Raw genomic sequence first — 24331 nt, 5'->3', positions numbered from 1 at the left:
TAATGACGCAGTCTTCAGGAAATGTTAAAATGTTGTGTAATTTAATGTTAGCAGCAAAATCTTCACAAATGCATGTTGAATAATTGACGTCTTCGGTCTTCCAGACCTCATTTAGTGAATAAAATAATGTATTTCAGAGTACTTAATAATCCTTGTCTTTGTAAAACTTTGATAAAATCTTCTACTATAGTACATGCTCAACTTTAGTTATTCTACATTCATCTGTTAGTTTTACAAAAAATTCTTTTTGGCGATATGTACAGGTTTGCAGATGATTACCGTGTGGCCCTCCAGCAGAGCTACATGTGGACCACCCAGCAAGACCTGCCTGACGCTCAGGGCTTTTTCGCACGACCCCAGCGTCGTCGACAGAGCACCCGCACCAAAACTCTGGTGCACACGCTGAGCTTCTGGTGCCTCAACCCTGCTGTGGTGAGAGCAACCGTTATTTCTCTAGTACTTTTAAAATCTGATTAGGATGTTGTCAGTATGAGCATGGATCATAAGCTGTTATGGCTGGTGATGTGTGTCACGACAGGCATTTTCAGATCTGAGCGGCTCAGTACGGAGTATCGTGCTGACCTCGGGGACTCTGTCTCCCATGGGCTCCTTTTCTTCTGAATTGGGCATTAAATTCTCCATCCAGCTCGAGGCGAATCATGTCATCAATAAGTCACAGGTCAGTGTTAGATATTTTAATATTAATATATTTTTTTAAATCAGCATTCTTTGATGAAAATTTTTCAAAAGAACAGGATTTATTTGAAATGGAAAACTTTTATACAATTCTAAATGTCCTTGCTATCACTTTTGATCAGTTCAGTGTGTCCTTGCAGAATAAAAGTTAAAAAAAAAATTATTTTTAAACATCACACCAAACTTTTGAATAGAGTTGTGTATTGGTTTATGTTGCAGGTCTGGGTCGGTACAGTCGGTGCAGGGCCTCAGGGTCGTAAACTTTGCGCCACATTTCAGCATGCAGAGACATTTGCCTTCCAGGATGAAGTAGGAGCCCTGCTGTTGAAAGTCTGCCAAACAGTGAGCCGAGGGGTTCTCTGCTTCCTGCCATCCTACAAGGTACATACAACAGTTTTGCAATGAGCAATAGTATAAGCATCTCTGTTCCTCATATTTGACCAATTGCATGGCAATACAGTGCCAACTTTCAGTCTCTTTGCTTATAAATAATGCGTACAAAGTGTAAGATTCTGAACCACTAGTTAATGTTTTTTTTTTTTACAGTAAGTCATGTCAGTTTGCTATTGCAGCTCTACAAAGCTGCCACTGGGAGGCCTTAGAGACCACAACATGCTGATGTTTTCCATAAAATGCTATATAAAAAAATCATCTACATGCTGTGTAAGACTGTGGTTTCTGTCTAACATTCCGGTAGAGGATCCACTAAGCCATAACTCAAAAAGTAACTGTTACAAAATTCAATAGCAGTGGTCAAATAATGATCATATACACTAATATGTAGTCATAATGTATTATAGATAATGAACAAAACCTTTTGAGTGCTGGCTCATGGTTTTTCTGTATCCCTTTTCAGGTAACGGGTTAAATTACTGAAAGCCATTGAAGAATACTTTGTTCCTCATTGTTTGTTATGTTTAGCTCATGAATAATTCAGCCCTATTCAAGCTGCCTGTCATGATGTATTCTCAGAGGGGATGATTACCTTTCTTAAATATCTATCTTTGTGTGTGTGTCTGTGTCTGTGCACACATTTTAATGTAAATATATCATGTTATTGTAAATATATTTCATCCAATATATTAAACCTATCAGGATCATAGTATGCTTCCCAAAATTTAACACAATAACCATTTTCTTTAAATATTGACCACATAAATTGCCAATTTTATATCATGTCCTTGTATGAATGTTCCATGTGGATTAATATTTAATCTGGAAACTGAGCAGTTTAGGGACTCATTGGAGACTGTAGAGGTTCTGGAGCCTGAAAGTCCCGTCTGAGGAGAAGCAGATCATCTGTAGTCTCCAGACACCTCTCAACACTCCTGCTTGATCCCTATCTCTCTGCACTTCGAGGGACCATGTCAATGTGTGTCTGTTCTGGCTATTTGTCCACATGACACCAATTGTGCTATATCACCCTCAGGCCCCTCAATAATATCATTTAGAACTCACACAAATAGACACGCAAGCGCCTTGCGGTTCTCGAGGTTTAGTTTTGCATCTTCCAACCCGTCTCAGTTGGACCCAGTTAACCATATTGCCCCATGTTGTCTGGCATGACCTCATGACAGGAAGGGCTAAACAGCTAAGAGGGCCTGCTTATTAAATGTGGGCTAGGAAAGGTGAAAAGATCTTGTGGAAACGCAGGATGCTTTTAAAACAGATTAAGATAAGGGCCATTAGAACTGACGTCGCCAAGCTGTCTATGTGAAGATGCATCTAAACTGGCGCCTGGTGCTTGAGGTGGGTTGAAAAGGAGGGGTTGGAGGATGTATCTGTGCAACTTGCATCATCTCAAAGTGCTCTACAGGGGGTCTGAGCATAGGCTATGAGCCCCCAAGGCCTTTCAGCATATTGTCTGCAGTCTCAGCATTATCAGTATAGGTACTGCAACACTTGAGATTCAAGGGATTTCTATTACAGAGATACTGCATTTATTTATATAACAATCTTTTGTTTTGTTTTTATTGTAATGTGTGTGTGTGTGTGTGTGTGAGCGCTCTTGTTTTTGTGACATATCAGGACACAACTCTGTATAATGACATGGGTATGACACAGGTATTACAAGGAGAGGCTGACTTATGAGGACATAACCCATGTCCCCATTTTTCAAAACGCTTATAAACCATACAGAATTAGTGTTTTTTTTGTGTGTGTGGGTTTTTTTTTTTTTTTTTTTTTTTTTTTTTTGAGAAAGTAAAAATGCTCAAAGTTTCCTGTGAGGGTTAGGTGTAGGGTTGGTGTAGGGTGATAGAATATACAGTTTGTATAGTATGAAAACCATTACGCCTACGGGATGTCCCCACTTTTCACAAAACAAACGTGTGTGTGTGTGTGTGCGCGCCTGCATATACAATTATTGAAGTCATTTCTGGTTTGGGAAAATCGCAACAACAAATCATTTCAAATCTTAAGATTGCGCTACCAAAAATATGTTTTCGTCATTTTCACTGAGTGGGCTGTAAATTTTAAGAAGTCAGGTGAATAATGTTATGTTAGATATATTAATGTGACATGATATAACAACAGTATCTATAGAAATGGCTCTTCTCAGCCAGCTGCATTATTTTCCTCCTGATTATTTTTATGTTTACTTTTTATTCAACTGTAAGTAAATGAAAAGTATATTCGAATGTTTCCGAATAGTTTTTGATAGAACGTTTTGCTGATTGGTTACAATATAAATTGAAGTTTCTCGCATTATTTGTGTAGGAGAAAGGTGGAAATAATTAAAAGTTTTGGAATTTTTACATAAATGGACCATATATTAGGAGCAGTGCTGTTTCCCATCACTAAGTGTGATTTTTCTGCTCAAACTCCGTCCATGTCAGATGTGTATCAAAGTAAATGTTTATGTACTATGCTGTCGTGCCAGTGTAGAGTGTGTAACTCTCTTTCTTGAAGCTGTCCATTAGTGAGGCAAGCCCTTATTCCAGCTATAGCTCTTTACTAGATAACAACAGATCCATACTTCAGCAGATCTTGTTCTTTATCTGGAGTTCAGTTCTCACTGTTGGCCTCCCACTAATGGCCTGCTCCACATCAGCTCTGAAGAGTGTGGGTGCTTGCAGGCAGGCGGCAGGGGCGCCACTCTGCTCCGTCCTTGGCGTGATCGTCACTGTGATATTTGACAGCTGAATTATTTACAGTAGCTACACGTCTTCTGCTGCCACCAGGGCCCTATGTTTCATTTATGCCACCCTACAACCAAGTTTGTCCATTATTTAGAGGCCTTTTGCAAATAAAAAACACCAATGTGTTGCCACATGACAGAATGGCGTCAAGGTTGGAGGAAAATAGATAAAGAGCAGTGTAGGTGACAGAGGAAAATGAGAGCGTGAGAGAGAGAATGCAGTTGTTCCTCGCACTACCACCTCACCACAATCTCCCCTCGGAGGACTGCATCCGGTCGACTTAATCTAGCATGGTGACACAAGCTGAGTGATGCATATATTTAGTCGACTAACCACAATGAATTATTCACCTTTTGTTGTGCCTGTGGATGTTCGCTAGATAGACTTCTGTCCACTTTGTTCTATCAACTGCTTTTCTAAATGTTAATCCAGTCTTGTGCAAACATCTCTGAGATGTGACATTTGGCTCTTTACTGTCAAGGACAGCAACATTCACATGTATACAAACAGTTTGATTATTCCCTGTAGTCAGAGTAGGGATTTACTGCGATTAAGATCGATCAAACCCACTGACACTCCACTTGCCCCAATTTGGTGTCTTTTCTAAGAATTATGGCTGTTTAACCACCACTTTGTTACTTAGAAATTTTAATAGTGAATCAAGACATGTCCTGCTAAAATAGATTTTCTAAATATTTCTGATAAAATATTGATTGATCCAGCTAGATATTGTTAGATTGTGTTATTTTTTAATCAAATAGTTTTAATCTAAGCATTCCATTTAACAGGATATATATTTTTGTGTGTGATGTTAATCACCAATGTTAAGACTCATTTTATGAAAAATGGCAAGTGGTTTATAGACACAGACAAAACATCTATTGAGTGAATAGAGGGTGAATACAAGGGGAGATGGAACCATTAAAAAACTAAACCTAATTTACTATAAAGTTTTGTTATTTATTGTTGTAACAGGCTACAGGCATTGGTACCCAACTTATAGTGAAATGGATTGACTTAAGGTACATGACATTTGATTCACTTATGTCTCCATTTTATGTAGCCTACATGATCATCTGAGAGTCACCTCTTAGTAAATATAATTGACTTTGTGAACAATGTGTCTGTTCTTGATCTGTTGCAGATAATGCTAGCCTGCCACAGAGTTGTGAAGATGTGAGTTTCTGTTCTGCTGTAATGGTGCCTTGAATAAGACATGAGAGTGGGTCACTGATGTTGTGTGCTCCAGCCCTTGGGAGCAGTGTGAGAGACAAGGTGTCAGAAATGGGGCTCCATACACCTCATATACTCATACTGATGGTTAAATGTAGCCTAGTACTTCGTTGTAAAGCACTCTCACTGTAATATTATCATTGGAAATCATTATATTAGCACTTCAAACCTTTTTTTAATCTGATATTAAACAGTCATTCTACAGATGTACACAATGAAATGACTGCATGAGGTTAAATGCCTCTTATCATTTGTTGGAGTTTGTTTGGTATTACTGCGTTCATGTCGTTTTTGAGCACGCCATCTGTTTGATGGCACTGTCACTGACCTCGGAGAGGGATGGTGTAGGGTCACTTCTGACATGTTTATGCACCTGAGCCTCAGCCAAGTGTGCAGATTGACATTTTCATTCTGCTGTCTCCTGGTCTAGGCCCTGTGGAAACAGCGCTGCTCTTGTCAGATAATGCCTATGAATTAGGCATGAAGGCTGTGTGCTCATCCCATCACCACCACCCCCACAAACTCCCATTCCTTGTCCTAACATCTTAAAACACAAGTGCACACTTGCAGTTGCTAATTAATTTCATTTGGCAACATTGGATGCTGTCCATTTATTCAAATCAAATGTGAGGTGTTATGGGTATACTGGGGATAAAATGGATGGATGGATAGTTAACTGTATATAGGATAGACACTGGTGATACAAGTGATACTATCTATATTAGATAGATGGATACGACAGATAAGATACACTATATATATATATATATATATATATATATATATATATATATATATATATATAATAATTATTATTATTTTATTTTTTTATTCAGTTTACATTAATATTCATCTTCCTGTGGCCAAATTCAACTTAAATTCCATATAACAAATTAAAAAGGAGCTAATTATTCTTGAAAAATATGAAGTCTGTAATGAGTCTAGAATTCAACAGCTGGCGATAATCTTGAGTTTCTAGCTCACTGCTGACTGGGTTGCCTTTTGGTTTTCAAACTATGGCTCTAGTCTGTCAAGATGAGGGATGTGGAAAATGTGCCTGTAATAAAATGACTGCATAGAAGCAGACATAGAGTGATGTTTACTCACAGTGTCTGTGAGATAAAAGCATTAGGACCATTACCCTTTGAGCCAAGGGACTCCTGGAGTGGCACTGTATTGTATTTCGCCCGCTTTTATAAGGCCTTACAAATTACAGCTCTGGGAATATAAACAACAAGATTATACAAGGAGTCTCTGTGCTTGCATGTGTCCCTGTCTTTTAAGGACCAGCATTTTATAATCAGGTTATGCTCAGGTCATCATCAGGTTACACTTCAGATCAAGCACAAATTAATAATGTTGACCCTTAAGGTAAATTCAGGATGCCGAATACATCTTCCAAACCCATCAGTTGTATCCATCGAAATGACCATCCATGTATCCATTTTTTGTCCTCCTCCTGTTATGAACTCTTCCTCAGAAATCTGAATTTCCGCCAAGTACAGGGTGTATAATGTGCTGTTTTATTCTTTGGGCATTCTACTGTGAGAGAGCATTAATAATTCACCTTTTATTCTTATTGGTTTTGAAGCAAATGTGGGACAATTGGTTTACTGTTAGTGTTTGAAACAGTACGGTTAATGGGCTGTTGCATCTTCAGCACAAATGTCATGTTTTATTGAAGACAAGTGGCTGGTTTGTTCTTATAAGCACAGACCTGATGAAATTGGTGCTTGCTTCACTTCACAGCAACATCATTGCGTAAAGTTGTTTTCATAGTGCAGAAGTCTCAGCCACTTTAGGTGAGATGCTAGGTGATGTTATTTAAAGGTAGACCGATTTATCGGTTTTGCTGATTAATCGGCACTGATAGTTGATTGCTTGAACAATCGGTTATCTGCAAAAATCCATGCCGATAGTTTTCCGCGTTTCGTCCGTTGCTGGAGTGGCTGATAAGGCTCTGTTTTCAATATACAGTGCGAGAGTGGCCTGTAGTGGCAGAAATCACTGACAGCACGTGCTGTCTGTTTAGAAACATGACGCTGCACACTGAACAGAGCGATCATCAGACAGAAAATACTGCCACGCTTCAGACCGCCATTCACATAGTTTTCCTTTAAATTACATTATATTCGCCACGAATTGTTGTTAATGTACATAATGAATTATATATCGAGCATTTCCATCTAAACGTTCGTCTTTCTTTGGCTCTAATAAAGTCTGGATGTTTCATTTATAGAGCTATAATATAGCTCTTTCTGTTTGCTCCGTTTTTTTAAACACTGAACTTCAAACTTATCTATGCCTCATTGTTCATTCTTGAAGTAAACTTGTGTCCGTTTGGTGAATAAATAAACAGTTTTAGAGCACTACTCGTGTTGAACTCGAGCGTCCGGAGTAGGGCTTTCACTTTTAGTTCGAAAATCGATTGCACAATCGATCGGACCAACCAAAAAAAAAGTTTCAAAAATGAAATAGGGAATCGATTTTAACCAAATATGTACAGTATTAATTTTAAAAGAATTAAACAAAAAAAAATAGATGTAAAAAACTCACAAACAATCAGAAAAAGAAAATAAAAATTCCCGAAAGTGCTGTATGGATTGCGAATGCTAGACAGAAAATACCAGCAATTTTACATGCCTATAAGACCCAGTGACGTCGAAAGCTACCTCTTATGCTGCGTTCACACCAAACGCGAATAAAGTGTTTGGTGCGAATGATTTCAATGTTAAGTCAATGTAAAGACACGTTTACTCGCGTCTGGAGGTCTCGCGGTGCAGTAGACGCGAATTCGCCTCATTCGCGCATCTAGTTACAGGAGATTCTGAGTTATGAAAAGGACCATTGCAAGCTGACAGTGACCGGCTTTTGTGGTGGAAAATTGCCAGTAATATCCCCACCTTCAGCAGCTGTACCTGAGTGTCCCTGGGACATCAGTGCTGTCGGAGCGCGTCTTCTCAACAGCTGGACATATAGTGAATAAAAAACGCTCTGCTCTGGACCCCGAAACGTTGATCGACTTGTTTTCCTGTCCAATAAATTTGTAATGTCCCTAGCCTTTTTGAGCATTTCATTATGCCTGCATAGTGCCTCCTAGCCTAAGTGTCGGTTACATTCAATAAAAAACACACATGGCCTGTTCTCAAGTCCATTTAAAGTTTCATTTTTTGAGAAGTTGTTTAAAATGGATTGATCATTATTTCAAATAATCTGGGAGATTTCTGAATTGCCTAAATCATAAATTCAGCCGTGTTGAAGCCTGCAGTGATGTTTTAATTTTGTTATGGCAGCCGTCCCCCTGCACATATATTTTTTTGAGAATTTGCACTCCTGTTGCTGTTTGTTATTCTGCACGAAACTTCATGGCAATAAATAAGAAATATTGCTGACTTGTGCGTTTCCAGCGCTCTCTTTACGTTCATCCGTTATTTGACGTTGAAAAAGGAAACGTCTTTTTTTTAGACATGGAAAATCAATTTTACAGTTGATTCAATGAACATTTGTGTCTTAAAAATCAAAAATGTTTTTTTCACAAAAGTGACAGCCCTAGTCCGGAGTGTGTGTGATACAGGTGAGACTCAGCGCTGCTCTTTTATTTTGATTAGATGATCATTAATTGGTAAATAATAGATGCAGTTATAGTGCAAGAGTAAACATTGTGCTGGTATAATTGTAGGGCTCTATGTTTTCCGTGATGCAGAAAACGTGGATGGAATCGTGAAATCCATTCATAAAAACGGAATTCACAGTTTAGCGTGTGACACTCGCGGTGATTTCAGCGTCACTAAATGAGGACGAAAAGACACGAAGAACTTCTCCAGAACTGCTCTGAGAGTCACTTCATGAGCATTTGACCATTTGATTTGAGCAAAAGCATCATATCACATGAACAAAGAAAGAATTGTATTCATTTATTTTGCAACCTGTCAAAACAAAAGTCTGGTTTATGAAGTCTATTTTTCAGTAGAATGTGCATAGCCTATTACTACTACTAAAATAAAACAAACATTATTTTTAAAAGAATAATCGCACAACATTTCTTCCATGTTTTATATTGAATAGTAAATCCCCTTTGTTTGCTAAAAAAAAAAGTTTGCTGAATTTTAAGTAAGTATTTAAATAAAATTAATGTTTCATGCCTTGATTTGAAAACAATACAAATTTAAATACACACTGAATTTTTGAGGGGAAAAAATTATTAGGCTTCTTTGAGAAAAAATAAAGTTGTTTCATGCTTTCAAATAATTAGACATGCTAAAACAATTTGGTAACAATAAAAAATGTGGTGAAAAAAAAAAAAATTTCATAGGGCCCTAATCATGTAATTTTTATTAAACTTTTATTAAATTGATTTGAAAATGTATATATAAGTTTAATGATTTTATTTAATTAGACTTACTTTATGATTAATAAACTTTAATTTAACAATTAAAAAGGAGTGGAGTACAATTAAAATGGAAAAAAACAGAATCCAGAAAAATTAAATAACAGAATATGGAAATAAATGAAATAAAATTTAGGAAAAAATTTACTGATTTCATAGGGCCCTATTAGAGTGTGGTAATTTCAACATTTACTATTACTGTTATTATTATTATTACTATTAGTATGGTTCAGTACCGTTTTTTATTTATTTATTCATTTTTTTGTAAATGAAGCACTATTTTAGTTTTTTTTTTTTTTAGTTTTTTTTTTATGCATTTTAAAAACTTATCGGTTAATTAGTCGGTATTGGCCAGTGTGGTCCAACCTTGCTATCGGTATCGGCAAAATCCAATATCGGTCGACCTCTAATGTTATTAATTGAGATTAATTTATTGTCTTCCTTGAAGTCTGGTCATGCTTAGGTTTTGTGTCTTCTAAACTATAAAAAAGTGCATTGATCCTAATACTTAGCCTTAAGGCACTTCTCTATTGCTTATGTAATTGTTTATCTGAATGAAGCCACAAATTCCTGTAGTCATGTGAAGTTATTTGCTGATTACAATCAGAACTTTTGTTTGACCCTTCTAACACATTTCCAAGCCAGTGAAGATTTGCCTGGATTGTAAAGGCATGCCTATTCAAGAGGAAAATGTGTACAGCAGAGACAAGAGTTGCTCTCTGTGTGGAAGAGCTTTTAGATCAGTGTTCCCCCTTTGGGAGTTACTGACTTTTTTGCACTAACAATAGCAATGTAACAGTGATTTTAATTATGAACTAAGTTTAAACTTGCAGTTTATCTGCTCTGAGTAATGAGAACTAGAGAAAACATCCTGTGTCTTGCTGTGATGCTTTGTTCTCAGGCTTTTAGAGTGCAGTGTAATCTGCCTGAGCAGCGTATTCCATTATTCATTAAAATACGAAAAAGAAAAAAGTTCCAAACCAGCAAATTGTTTACAGTGCAAACAGGAGGTCTGTATTTATTAAACTATGAATTACTGGGCAACCCAGGGTTCAGACATTCCTCTTTCGACTGGGTCTTGTTTTTTTATTTTAATGGGTGCCACATGAATGCTGCAGTTTTGAATCAGACATTTGCGTTCCAGAATTTGGTTTTCATTATGTTTGTTATTAAAAGAATCCCTGTTTACCCTTCTAGCTCACTGCTATTATTACTCTACACTAATTACTAATGTGTTGTGTCAGAACAGGAATAAAAATGATGGTGACCCATTGAACTTGCATATTATTATAGACTGAATATTACAGTATGTCCCAATAATGACTACTAAATGCCTATTGCATTGTAAAACATATCACATTGTCTTGATTGTCTTGGGGGTCGGTTACAAATAATAAATTGTTAATATGTTATGTTATGTTTTTTGTGTTTTTATAAGATGTTAGATAAACTGAGGGACCGCTGGATGAACACAGGTCTGTGGGACAAGCTCGAGGAGCGGAAGACTGTAATTACAGAGCCACGTGGTGGTGGCAAGGGTGATTTTGATGAGTTGCTGCTGACATACTACAAGGCCATCAGAGGAACAGCAGCCAACAGTGAAAACAGAGGTTAGTGTTGATTCATTCCAAATGCCTTGTTTAAATGTGTTGGCTGTGTGTTGATTATGATTTATTTTACCAGACGGAGCACTGCTGGTTGCGGTTTGCAGAGGGAAGGTTAGCGAGGGGTTAGACTTCACTGATGATAATGCCAGAGCAGTGGTCACCATTGGTATCCCGTTCCCCAATATCAAAGACCTGCAGGTGATGGTCTGCAAATATCCTATGACAATTATAATTGCATATACTGTATTTGGCATGTCTATGAAGTTTCTCAGTTTTAATCGATCTAATGAGCCATGTTCAAATCTATCAAAAATAGTAGATTTAATTAATGGAATTCTTTAATAAAGCATGCCATCATATTTGCATTATTCCTGAAGTCACTACAATTCTTGACCTTGAAAAGTCTTTTGCTTTATTAAATATTCTAGTCAACTGGATGTGAGGTTTTTTTGGTGGGGGGCATCGTTCAAGATCTAAGTCTAACCATCTAAGTGGCTTCATGAGCTGTGAACTGATGGTAGAGGTTCCTATTAGAGAGGAACTTTGCTTGGCTCACCTAATCTTTTTATAAACTGATTGAATTTTCTTTTCCATTTACATCCTCATTTGAACCCTCATATGTGTTCATGTTTTTAAAAAGTTACTTTGTGTGATCGGTAAATGAATTCAATAGTAATTGTGCTGTGTTCTGCCTGTCCGTGGCAGATAGACCTGACCTTTAAGCTTCTCCCTCTGTCTACCTTGCTGTCAGAGTATGTTGAAGCTCTGCTAACTGGGTCTGTCACCATGGGGATATGTACAGATGATTGACACTTCCAAGCCCTTCACCTTAGCAGAAGCTGTTGGCGTGGTTGTACCCTTACCTCTGGGGAAGGCCTTTGATTTTTTTTTCACTTCTGCTCCAGTGGAGTCCGATTGAGTTTGCCATTTTGGATGAGTTTTGGAGGGTTCTGAGGTAGATTTTAATCATGTGGCTTGTTGCGTACAAGTGATGAGTTGATGTGCCAGAGGGGGTGAGGAGCAAGGAGGCAGGGGTTTCTAGTGCACCTGGCCAACCGTAATGCTTCTCCTTGTCTCAAATGCCACATGAAGTGGTTGACCGCACTCAAATGTGTTTGTTTGCTGCCATTGATTTCCCCTCAATACATCCCCCATCGACACAGGTGATGCTTTGCCTCGTTTGCCTAGTGCAGGTTAAAAGATGAAGTATGGTGAAGGACTTTTGGCTCTTTCTTATCCTAAACAGAGAAGAGAGTTTGCTGAAACCTTTGCTACTTGTGAAATTAGAATTATTTTTGCAGTGGGGGAATAAGTCTTTCTCCACGTTATCTTCAACACATCTTTTTAAATTTCAACATTTTTTTCAGGTTTCAGTGGACTTTGAACGACTATTTGCAGCTTTGAACAATTACGTAATTGTGGAATCCATAATTGTAATTGCAATTAGAAATTTGATTAATTGTACACACTCAGTATTTAACCCTAAACAGAATTTGGGTTGAACTGTTCTGGAACACAATTTAACGATTAATTTTCTAGTTGTATCCTCTTTTGAAAGACCAAACAGAGTAGTTTCACTTTCACAATGAAACACACAGCGTCTCCACAACATTGCGGCACTGGCAACAACGAGAATAAAAGTTACACCTTCTTTCGTTGTGTGAACATTTAGGTGGTGTTATGCAAATATTCCCACATCGTGACACAAACATGTGGGGATGTGTTAAAACGAGCCGTTTTAGGAGGGCGTGGCTGACTTAAATTTTATAAAAAATAACTCTTTGGATTTGAGACTTTAGTCTTTGCAACTTTACAGATCTTCTTTCTGCACCAAGAGCATCTAACACTCCAAAGAGAAAGGAAAATTTTTTAACTCTTTAATTTAATTTGCAAGCCTTAATGATTTTCCAATTGTCATTGAATTGTTCTTTTGAGCAGACTGGAATTGGTTAAATCAGTTTCCAGAATGATAAATGATTCAGTTTCCAGAATGATAAATGATTCAGTTTCCAGAATGTGTCTGAATCTAAATTATTAAAAAGAGTCTTTATTCTGTAATCACAGATGACTGGCAAGGTCATGGAAATCCATTTTATGCAAGCGTTTTATGGATACTAGGAAACAACAGTTTACTCAACAATAACAACACAACAATGTTTATATATACTGACAGCCTGCATGTAAGCTTTTGGGTGCATGGGAGGTGGAGATGACCCCTGGGGATATATAGAATATGACCCTATTAATGCAAAGGAAAGAGAGGACACTGACACTAAAGTATCTATATACAAAGCCAGAAAATGTAAATATATAAATCTAGTTTCCTTATTGTTCATTTCAAGCTTTCAGAAAGGTACGCACATGCTTGAATTCATTGCGACTTGTGGCTTAATTTTCTACTCTCCAGTCAGAGTAGAGTTCCTGTTGTGTCGATGCCTGCACAGTCTTCCCAGATAGACAGAAAAGCTATTAAAGTGCCTTTGAAACGAGACTATCGCTTTTATTAGTCCGTTATTGGGAACCAGATCAAAGGTGAACTTTAAACAGTCTAAAGCATTGAAAGCCAATGGTGCACACATAAAAATAGCCTCTGGTGAACATAAAAACTGGAGGGAACATGTTTTGTTTCGCTAAGAAAAATAATCTCCGATTTAAAAGGCAGTAAAAGGACTATTCCAGCTGATGCCGTGTCTCAATGCCTAATGAACAGCTTTTGCAAGACCATGGAAAGTGTGTTAAATTGTAAAGGTTTGCGTGGAATGTTGTATGTCGCTTCTCTTTGATTTTCCTTTTTATTACGGAGCCGAGGACTCTTAGTGTGACGCGCTCTGCTGTTTCCTAACACGGACAGACAGCAGGCTACGAGATCTCGGTGACCGGCACGGCGGCGGCAGTGTTCCGCTCCGCTGTAATGCATGCCTCTTGGTCAAATGTCTGTTTTTAAGGATGAACAGGTACGGATGTTGAAGCTGATGTGAGAGTGGGCTATCTCCTGACATTTTACGTAATCCCTTCCAGCTTGCGGTTTCTTGCACATTGAGGAGATTTGGCTAGCAGGGAGAATTGGCTTTTTCACATATGCAAGCTGTCATGTCGGATTGAGTGTTGACATGATACCGGGAGGCGAAAGGCCTTGATAGTGAAATAGACTCTGATTGGATTTATATGACAGTTCGCCTCGGGGTAGCGGCCTTTAGTTGACAACAGGATCTCTATCCAGATGCTTTTAACCCTTCCACTGGGTTAGAGATTGAGATCGTGCATCAGATTGCGGATTCGGTCATGCTGAAGTGTTTGCTCTTCAGTTCAGCCCCATGTGTATGTCAACGTGTCCATGTGTTTCTAAATATTCCTGATTAAGGTGTGTGACAACATCGGGGATGACGCAGAGTTGATGTGTACAAGAGACCAGCCTTACCTGCGACGGTCATGCCCTCGTGCAGGTTGTTGCATCTGAAAACACAGTACCTGTCACAAATAGTTTAGGCTTTGGCCATCCTGTCCCATCTGAAGGTATTTGAACTTTTCACTTGTCAATTCAAAAAGGTTAGCGTTAAAACCGTGAGGACAGTGGGTGAAAATTGATGGATGCCTCCTTGGCATTTTTATGGCAAGGCAGATGCCTATTGTCTGGTGGCCTCTTTCTTCCGCCTCTTTGCAATGGATCAGCGGGTGTGGGCAGGCGAGTATGAAAGCACTTCAGGCCCAGGGTGTCATCTTCAGGGGAGTTTTGCTCTCTGCAGATCACTGCTCGCCAGCCCTACCTCCTGCCAGTGTTAATCTAATTAGTTCTATATGAGCGGAACGGTGGTGGTGCAGCTGCCCGATTCCCAGCTGTGGGCTTTTGGGTCTACTGAAGAATTAAGAATGAGTTGGTGAAGATGAATACTGTCTTCTTTGATAGTTTAAAATGGAATCTTTATTTGAACAAGAGCAAAATTCTGTCAGTGTTAGGTTGTGTCTAGGTTAATCACAATGCCTCAGGATTGCCTCATGAATTGCCAAAACTAGCAACCTTCCATTTAGAAGACCTGTAAATTTACCACTATACAGTGCTTATCCAATACTGTTTGTTTATTTTGCTCAGGCTGTTCATCAGAAGTTTAAAATAGTGTTTTCCAGGCTTATAAAATAGACAGAATAGAGAAAAGTCAGCAAAATTTATGTGCATAGACTACCATTAAAAGATTTGAGTCTGTAAGATTTTGTTTTTAAAAGGAATCTCTCCAAGACTGCATTTATTTGATCAAAAATGTAGTAAAATCAATATTGTGAAATTGTATAATTTTTACAATTAGTTTTTTATTTAAATATATTATAATATTTCATTTATTCTAGTTGTGGCAAATCTGAGTTTCATCAGACATTACTCCAGTCTCTTCGGTGTCGCATAATCCTTCAGAAATATTTCAGTTGTTGAATTTTTTTTATTCATGTTGAAAATAACTGTGCTGTTTGATATTTTTGTGGAAGCAGTGATACTTTTTTCAGGATTCCTTAATAAATAGAAAGTTTAAAGAGACATTTAAAAAGAAGAAATCTTTTGTAACATTATAAATGTATTTACTGTCAGTTTTATTTTATCAATTTAATGAACCCTTGTTGAATAAAAACAGAAATTCCAGTAACTCTTCTGACCCTACAGTTGTCTTAATATTTTATGCAGCTTATGCTCATCCAGTGATCATTTTTATTTTACCCCTACCATCTCCTGAAATTCTATGTTTAATGTTTTTTATAGGAGTTATTTTGGTCCAATTTTTTTTTTTTTCATTGCAGGTTGAACTAAAGATGAAATACAATGACAAGCATGCCAAGTCACGAGGGCTTCTGCCTGGTGGGCGCTGGTACGAGATTCAGGCATATCGGGCACTAAACCAGGCACTCGGAAGGTCAGAGCCACATGAATTTTACAGTTGGTATTTACACATATGTATTTCTCTGACAAGGTACAAATCTTTATAGACCAATTTGGTGTTTGCTGCCCTCATAGGTGTATACGACATCGAAATGACTGGGGGGCACTTATACTGGTTGATGACCGGTTTAGGACCAACCCGAACAAATACATCACAGGTAAATTAATAATGGTCTAAAAGTGCTAAAAATGATTGCCCCTTTGTGACACCCAGCCGTAGTTCCTTTCTGCATCACTAGATGGAGGTAATGACCCACCGCAGGGGTTTTGACTGTGGGCTGCGGCCACATAATGTGTACACAAGGTCTTGCTCTTTTACATGTAACAGTGAGGGGTTGAAAACATTCATTACTTGAAAATCTACACGTATTGACAGTACTGTGGTAGAGTGTTATGAAAATAGTGGTCAAGTAGAGTGGTTAAATGTTTGTCAAACACGGCTGTCCTCTTCTCTCAGGCCTGTCAAAGTGGGTGCGTCAGCTAGTGAGGCACCATGACACCTTCACTGGCGCCATGCAGTCCCTGGAGTCCTTTTCTCAAGGCCAGCAGGGTGCAGTAGAGACCTTCGAAGAGACACAGTCTCAGGCTGCCCCTCAAAACCCCAGCCCTTCCACTGTTACCTCACCCCCTCCTGAGATAATCACCCCCCTCAAGCCATTTGACAACACGCTTGCAACGCCGAACCTACACACCGAGGTGCAGGTGGCCAACGCTGAGGCCAGGTCTTCTGAATCAGGTATATGACTTGGGTGGGGAAAAAAAAATTAATTATATTTGTTTAACATTCTCATTTGCAACCTGAAGAAAGTCACAGTATTTGGTGATGATGGATAACTGTTGGGCCAACGGTTTCCTGCTTCACTTCAGTAAAGCCCTGTAACTCCCATGCAGTACTTTTATTTCTGTCTTTTAAAATGAGACCTTTATAGATTATTTACATCTCGTACTCTTGATGTCGTTTAAAGGAAAAGTTCACTGAAAAATTATTTTATTGTAAATTAACATGTTTTTTTTTTGTTGTTGTTTTTGCTGTTGAACAAAATAGAAGAATGACTGATTATAACTGCAGTCATTTTTTTATTATTATTATTTCATTATTATTTATTCTTTATTTTTATATTTATTTCTTTTGAAACTTAGAACTTTTACTTTAGTTCATGTAAACAAGTGACATTCTTCAAGATTTCTCCTTTAGTTTTCCAAAGAAAACTAAGGAACTTGAATAGATTTAAACTAATGTGAGGGTGAGTAAACAATGACAATATGTATTTTTGGGTCAGCTGTTTCTTTAACATTGTGGGAACCTTTATGTAAAACCATGTGGTAAGTGAGCGTGCATTTATGTGGCATGTACATGTTTGCGTGTGTGCTGTACACGCTCTTCACTCCTCATTGCTCCTGTCAGACTCTGTGGCCCCTGACTGACTGAACAGCTTTGGGATGAGCAGATGTCCGACTGTTGCTTTTAATGAAATCCCTTTGACCTTTGTTTGTGGTAGATTGAGCGTGAGTATTTGCATACACTTGAGAACAAATCAGGGACTCCACTCATTCAGACATATAAACCATATTGTAGACCCAAACCTAAAGCCCCATGCGCAATTTTGTGTAGACCCTGTGCTCCACCACTCAATCAGAGCAAACCCTCAAACGTGTTTTGCCTGACGAACAATGCAGGCTGTATTGTTTTAACCAAAGATTCTGCTTTGAGGCGTACATTTGAGCTGGTATACACACCCAAGCGTTTTGTATAATTGTCACTCAGATTTCTTTGTGACTGTCTGTTTGAACAGGTAACAAAAAGAATATGCAGCATCCATCTGAACCGAGCAGAGAACATAGTGTCCGAAGAACACCATGGCCTACAAGCCACCTCTTCACTTCCACTCCAGTCAGTAGCCAATTCAAGACTCCTATTTTTCAGTCCGAGCCAGATGCGAGTTCATTGATCAACAAGCAAGTTCAGCATGAAGTCATTTCTGTGGCACCAAAACACCAAATAAATGTTGTTCCTGACCTTAATGACAGTTCAGTTGAACCTCAACTTGAGCAGGTTTTTGTGATCCCTCCCTCTACTTCAAAGGACACCACCAGCGAAATGGACCATGAAGATACTGAAGAGGATGAACAAAGTATCTTCTACAGCCCTGAGCTTTTTGAAGGAGAAGAGGAGGAGAAGGAAGAGACTACGGTGGTGGAAAAATCTCCTCCAGAAGTCAGCCATCCTCTCGCTAATAGCACAGCCAGTGTTCTTTTAGAGGATCTCGTTGGTTCAGAGGAAGTAAAGATTACATTGTCTGAAGATCTTGTGAGCAGCGCTATCCCAGACAACACAATGTTACAGGGTAGTACAGAGCAGGCAGGTTTAAACTGCGGGACGGATATTGGCGCCAGCAGTAGTCGGTTACGTAGACTCTCCAGATGTAGGCAGAAAAGGCCCAGCACATCAGCAGCATCAGGTAAACTCACCAACTATTTTAAACACGTGTCCCCAACTAGCCAACCATGCATCATTACAATTGATGACTGATGTCTTTTGTGTATGATGAAGAAAGAAAAGACCAAATGTATGCAAGTCTGTTGTGTCTTATTTGGTGTAATAATGAACATGTTAATCGTGTCCCCAAAAAAATCAACATACGGCTTCTGATCTGTCTTTAATTAGCTCCTGAGAATATGTGTATCTTTTATAGGAATTATTAAAATAAGTGACAAGCACATCCTCCTCTCTGTGATGTAATGTCTTGACCGAGTTGATTTTAATGAGATGTATTGTACTGTGGGGGCTAAAAGGAGAAAGGAGGTGTGGGCATGGGGTGTACATGGCTGATTTCACTCGGCTGAGAGGTACTGCATTTTTGCTCAGAAATTACAGCCCAGTAAAGTTTTATTTGTGTTAACTCTGAATGTAAACAGGGGGCAGCTGTGTAGTGCTGGGGGCCGGGGCGCCAAAGGGCATGCAGGTCTCTAAACTCTCACTAAAAGCTCTAAGAAATGGGAACATGTAAAGGATTATGTTTCATGAACACACAAATAACAACGCATTGAACCGAGCTAATTCTATAGTAAAGTATTTTCAATAAGGTGGTGATTCAAATTATAATTATAAGTAGTAATGTTAGTTGTTTAATTACGAAAATAGCGTTTAATTAAAATGTTAATACTATTATAAGTATTTATCTTAAATCTAGATTAAAGCGAGGCTTATCTAATAGTTCTTTTGCACCAAACTTTAAACCTTGTTTTAAAATAAGCAGGTTTACATTTAAACCATCACTTGGATCCTTGATTTATTTATAAATAATTTTAACTTTAATCCTTTTTCTCCATAACTTTAAACTCAGATTTAAGTCTGATCTGCCTTCGAGTCCAGGATGTGAATCCGTCACTTATCTCGGTGCATCTCAGCATACGACGGAAAAGAAGACCGGATCGTGGCTGCAGCTCTCGTTTTGCACGGTCGCGCTACACACTGAGATAATTAATTAATCCTAGATGGAGGTTTTAATCGAGGTTAGCATTCCAATCCACGATTTGTTCATTTAAGTTTAAAATGAAGTGGTGCATGCAACACAACTCGGTTTTAAAATAGAACCCAGAATAGAACCTAAAATTTTGCTTAATTTAATCCTTGTTGGTGCAACCCAGCCTAATGTTTTATAATGCTGCATAAAATTTGGGCTTTTGTATTTACAAGTTTTGTTTATATTTAAAAATAACATTACTCTTATTTCCGTGACTTGGAACAACAAAGAAAGCTATTATTATTATAATTATTACTGGTCCAACTTTATTCTAAGTTCACTATTAACAAACCATTATCTATCACCTTTGCTTCTATAAATTATTATTATTATTATCAAACAGGATTTCTATTCTCTTTCTTTGTGTACATGACTGTAAACAACAAAAAATATTTGCATTTGTTTATTGTTAAATTGTTAATTTAGGAAATTTGTCAGTCACCAAATGGACAAGCATTTCTACTAATGTCTATTAGCAGAACAAAAAAAAAAAATCTTTGTATTTGAATGCATAGATAGGACCGTATGTGGTTACAGTGTTTGTTCCACATCTAAAGAATAATGTTTTTTGGATAATATTTTTGAAAGGTGTTGTTACTGGCAACAATATTCGAATAGTCTGACTGTGATAAGAACGAAAATGGACTCTAAAATATGTTATTACTCTCATTACGTTCCTAGGAACATATTAAATGACTTTTTTTTTCCTTCTTCTGAGACTTGCAAATAGGGGGAGGCTGTAGCAAATTAACCGCCATTAGCCTGACAAGATTTGTCTCGTTAGAGGGGCTTAAACGGCAACACCGTTAATGTGGGGGCAAAGGAAGGCATTTTATTAAAGCTCATCCTTCTTCATCTGCCCTGTGCAGAGGCAGCCAGTTCGTTATTGTAATTGCATGGCGGGCTGAGACCGGCCCATTAGTATCAATCTGAATGAGGATGCTAAAGGCTAAGGCGTGAGAATATGTGTAGTTCAAGACATCATAATAAGCTGTCTGCAGCCATGCATAACTGCAAAACAGTTGGACCCTGCCCCAGCTAGCCATTTATTAAACTAATAAACTTAATTGAATTAGCCTAATTCACCCCTTGTCTCTCCAGTATCAGTAAGGTTTTTTTTAATTAGAGCAGTGCTGTACAAGAAAGCTCATTCCACTGTTTTAAGCATTATTCTATTCAGGCATTATGATTTTCTCAATGCCCATTCTAAAGGTGCATGTGCTTGAATTCAGCAGGTCAAAGTTCAGAAACAAGCATCGGGGAGAGAGTGCCAGTGAAGTCCCAAAGCACCACGCAAACTGAGCTCAAGGCCGCCAACCACACTTAAACTAGACTTAACCCAGAAAGTGAAAGGCCATATCCTAAATAGAAAAGAAAGAGAGCAGACACAAAGAGGTAACCAGCAGAAATTTGGGGGAGCGGAGGCGTCATCTGCAGAGAAATTAAAAAGGGAGAGAAGAACTAGTGAAACGGGCACTTGTATAACAGTTGAATCTTTGCTTCCTACACCTTTACTGAATGTACCTGTACTAAAAGACAGCTTAGAGACCCAGACAGGTAGGAATATCTGCTTATATGTCCTTAAATGTAATGTACTAACACATATCTTAGTATTTTGTATTTATTTCCATGATCCAAAAAGCAGGAATCAAAGTTCACAGATCATATTCAAGGAAGAACAGGCTCCCAAAGAGGCTTAAAATGGCATCTGAGGGCAGACTTTCCCAAACACAGAGGTTAGCCAAGTGTTGGCAGTTTGCAGTGGATGCTCAGTGTTTGAATTGTCCTTTTGTGACATGGGGCCTTTCTATTCCAGCAGTTATCCGTCAATCTGCCTTTGTGACTGAATTTGAACTGGAGTCCTTAACCAAGGTAAGTGAGACTAGGGTTCGGCTGCTGGCAAAACATACCACTCCACAGTTTCCTAGTGCTCTGTGCTCACCAAAACAGTATTTGATACATTTTTAACATGATCAGAACTTGTTTGTTCAGAGCATTTTGTTTACTGCTAAATGTAAATGGATGTGTGTTGGACACTACACACGTAAGGCAGTACTTTTGAAATATTATTACCATTTAAAAACACTTTTAATATATTTAAAAACTACATTTTGAAAAGTAGCCTTCATTTAGTAAACTGTTTGCTTTAAGACCACATTCAAGTGCTTCACACCATTAATGTCCCATTGGGGTGTGGTTTGCATAAGCTCCTGCTTATGCAAACCGCCACTATCTGTTGTACCCTGTGTAGATCAGTGCAGTCTATTCACCTGACAGAAGGGCAAACGGGCCATGATGCATTTTGACCCAGCAAGGCCTTTCAGAGTGCCAGATAATTTACTTTTCTGGCAAAATTACTTATGTAGGCCTGTTGAATATTGCTATGTGTCACATAATTAATTACAGTTATTTAATTGTTTTATTTCCAAATTAGGAAATTACAGTTTGTACTGTATTAACCTCATATTTTTGGTAGAACAATAGACCAGTTTTATTTTCCCTTTTATTACCCATTTAAATTCTCAGTGATGAGGTTCTGTGTCACTAAGTGAAAAGGCTGAACAAACATGACCTCTGAAACATTAGCTTGTCTTTTTGCTGTTTGTGCTGGTCTGCTGACACCTAGTCAATATTAGGCCAGCACTTACTTCTGTGGTTATTTTAGGCGAGAGCGCGTAGATGCATGCGCCCCGTACACAAATATCTGCCATGTTCGTGTACAACACCATATGGAATGAATTCTTCAAACTGGGGGAACAAAAATCCTTATTGATTGGAAGTCCTTGAGCTTTAATTAAATCAATCAGAACCAGACAGGTACTTAGACAAGAAAAGGAAGCCATAAGGAACTTGAAAAACACAATGGAGATATAATAATAAAAGTCATTTTGTTGTTTGTGTATATTTTACAAATTAAAAACACTGTGAAGTCCAGTCTATTAGAGATCTATATCCAATATTGTATAAATCAGTTTATCATTCCATGAAATATTGATCAAAATCGTACAAAAAGGGCTTATTGGTTTGTTGGTATTAGGCTATTATAGTCTGCACCCCCACAAATGAACAGAAGTTTATTGATCCACAAAATCTTCAGTGGTTGAGTAGTCATAACTTTTTAGTGCGTCTGGTGTGTCTGGACTCATGTTGACCCTTTAACTGAGGACAACATATTATAGTATCAAAACACTTTTATTTTTATTTTTTGCACTACTGGTCAAAAGTTTGGGCTTAGTAAGGTTTTTGTTTTTGTTAAGATCCAAATTAAATTGTTCAAAAGTGACTAAATATATTTAACAAAATGTTCTTCTGTTGAACTTTCCTGAAAAAAAAACATTACAGTTTCTACAAAAATATTAATCAGCACAACTGCTTTTAACATTGATATTAATAAGAAATGTTTCTTGATAACCAAATCAGCATATTAGAATGATTTCTCAAGGATCATGTGACACTGAAGACTGAATGATGGCTGCTGAAAATTCAGATCTCAGGAATAAATGTTAAAATTTAAGTGGAAAAAAGAAAAATACAATACAATAGCGAGCATGAGAGACTTAATCATACCGACACCAAACATTTGAACAGTAGTATGTTTTTTTGTTTTTGTTTTTTAGTAGAAATGTAACAATTATTTGGAATTCATGTCAATACTCTTCAGCTGATTAATAGATGATTATAAAAGACTAATATTAAAATTCCATTATCTTTTGTCAACAAAAATGTTGTTTAAATCACAAATTTACAGGATGAAAAATCGTATCATACAGTTCGTATCAGCTTATATCCATTATGGAACAATATATTGCCCAGCCCTATTATTCATTTATAAAAATAAAAACTCCAACCTGAAATAAATTTCAGTGTCACCTATTTTTTGTTGCCGTTTCTGTTAAACTGTGAAAATACATTTTAAAATACAAATTTTGCTTGTTTAATGTAAGGAAAAGATGCTACATGAGTGGAAGATGTCCTGTAGCCATCTTTATTACAGCCCACCACCTGCTTTAAACTTATGCTACAGTCGACTCTTGTCACCTTCCAGTGCTAGGCTCCCCCTGACAAATCCTCCACCCCTCTGGCCTGACCTCCATTTGGGTGTGTAGAATGGGACCGATACACTCCCCAGAGGTGTCATCCCATCATTCGCACAGCCACCATCACACCACGTTAAACATATCTCCCGTTGGTATGTAATGTTGGCTTCATCTGCTGTCCAGCCCTGCAATCCCTGCTCTTGGCCTTTTGTCTTTGTCTCAGAGCAAAGCTCGAAAGCTCTCAGAAGTGTTAGCCTCAGCCGTTTTACCTCTCAACGCTGTCCAAACTTTAATTCATAATGGGCGAGGACGTTGAGGGCACATTAAATAATTGGCCATTATTCACAGCCTGTAGGGAGCTCGGCGCACATGGCTTAGTTTGGTGGTTTTTAATGTGGAGAAGGAAGGTTGACAGACTCTGACCCCATTACGGAGGTTAACGTTATATTTGTAATTAAACTGGATCATTTTGTCTCATGAGAGGAAATTATCACGCTTCACTGAGTATAAAATGTGATCATTCAGAGCAGAGCTTTTCACTTCACTGCTTTTTGGATGAAACAAAAGAAAACATTGCTTCATTTATTTGCCAAATGACTAAGCCTTTTTCATATTGTGTTAATAACTTTTAATCACTTTTGAATATCTTGGTGGGGCTTTAGGAATTTGTTTTCGACCATAAGTTCATATATTTCGATTTATGTGGATGTTTTCTATGTCACAGCGCCTTTTGTATGTTAAGTTACAGAATCCAAGTTATCTGTACAAGATTTTTTTACCATCTATCTT

At 37.9% G+C, this 24331-nt stretch overlaps 1 protein-coding gene across 9 annotated transcripts in view; it reads left to right on the top strand.

Moving 5' to 3' along the window:
* LOC113114902 (BRCA1 interacting helicase 1) overlaps positions 1-24331 on the top strand; it is a 53810-nt gene that overhangs the window by 13028 nt on the left and 16451 nt on the right. For 4 of the 9 annotated variants that reach the window (XM_026281995.1, XM_026281989.1, XM_026281993.1 and 1 more), the window contains exons 12-23: positions 264-432; positions 539-679; positions 916-1077; positions 10895-11066; positions 11140-11261; positions 15843-15955; positions 16057-16139; positions 16439-16717; positions 17775-18440; positions 20738-21062; positions 21148-21241; positions 21322-21377. In XM_026281995.1, the coding sequence (XP_026137780.1) occupies positions 264-432; positions 539-679; positions 916-1077; positions 10895-11066; positions 11140-11261; positions 15843-15955; positions 16057-16139; positions 16439-16717; positions 17775-18440; positions 20738-20832 (2002 nt within the window). In that variant the 3' untranslated portion in view covers positions 20833-21062; positions 21148-21241; positions 21322-21377. Of the gene's footprint in view, positions 1-263; positions 433-538; positions 680-915; positions 1078-10894; positions 11067-11139; positions 11262-15842; positions 15956-16056; positions 16140-16438; positions 16718-17774; positions 18702-20737; positions 21063-21147; positions 21242-21321; positions 21378-24331 lie in introns of those variants that run through there. The other 5 variants (XM_026281998.1, XM_026281997.1, XM_026281994.1 and 2 more) reach the window with 4 other exon arrangements.

This window comes from Carassius auratus, chromosome 15, assembly GCF_003368295.1.
Source record: "Carassius auratus strain Wakin chromosome 15, ASM336829v1, whole genome shotgun sequence".
Lineage (NCBI taxonomy): Eukaryota > Metazoa > Chordata > Actinopteri > Cypriniformes > Cyprinidae > Carassius > Carassius auratus.
The sequence above is the reverse complement of the archived record's forward strand: the minus strand, read 5'-3'. Positions and strand labels throughout refer to the sequence as shown.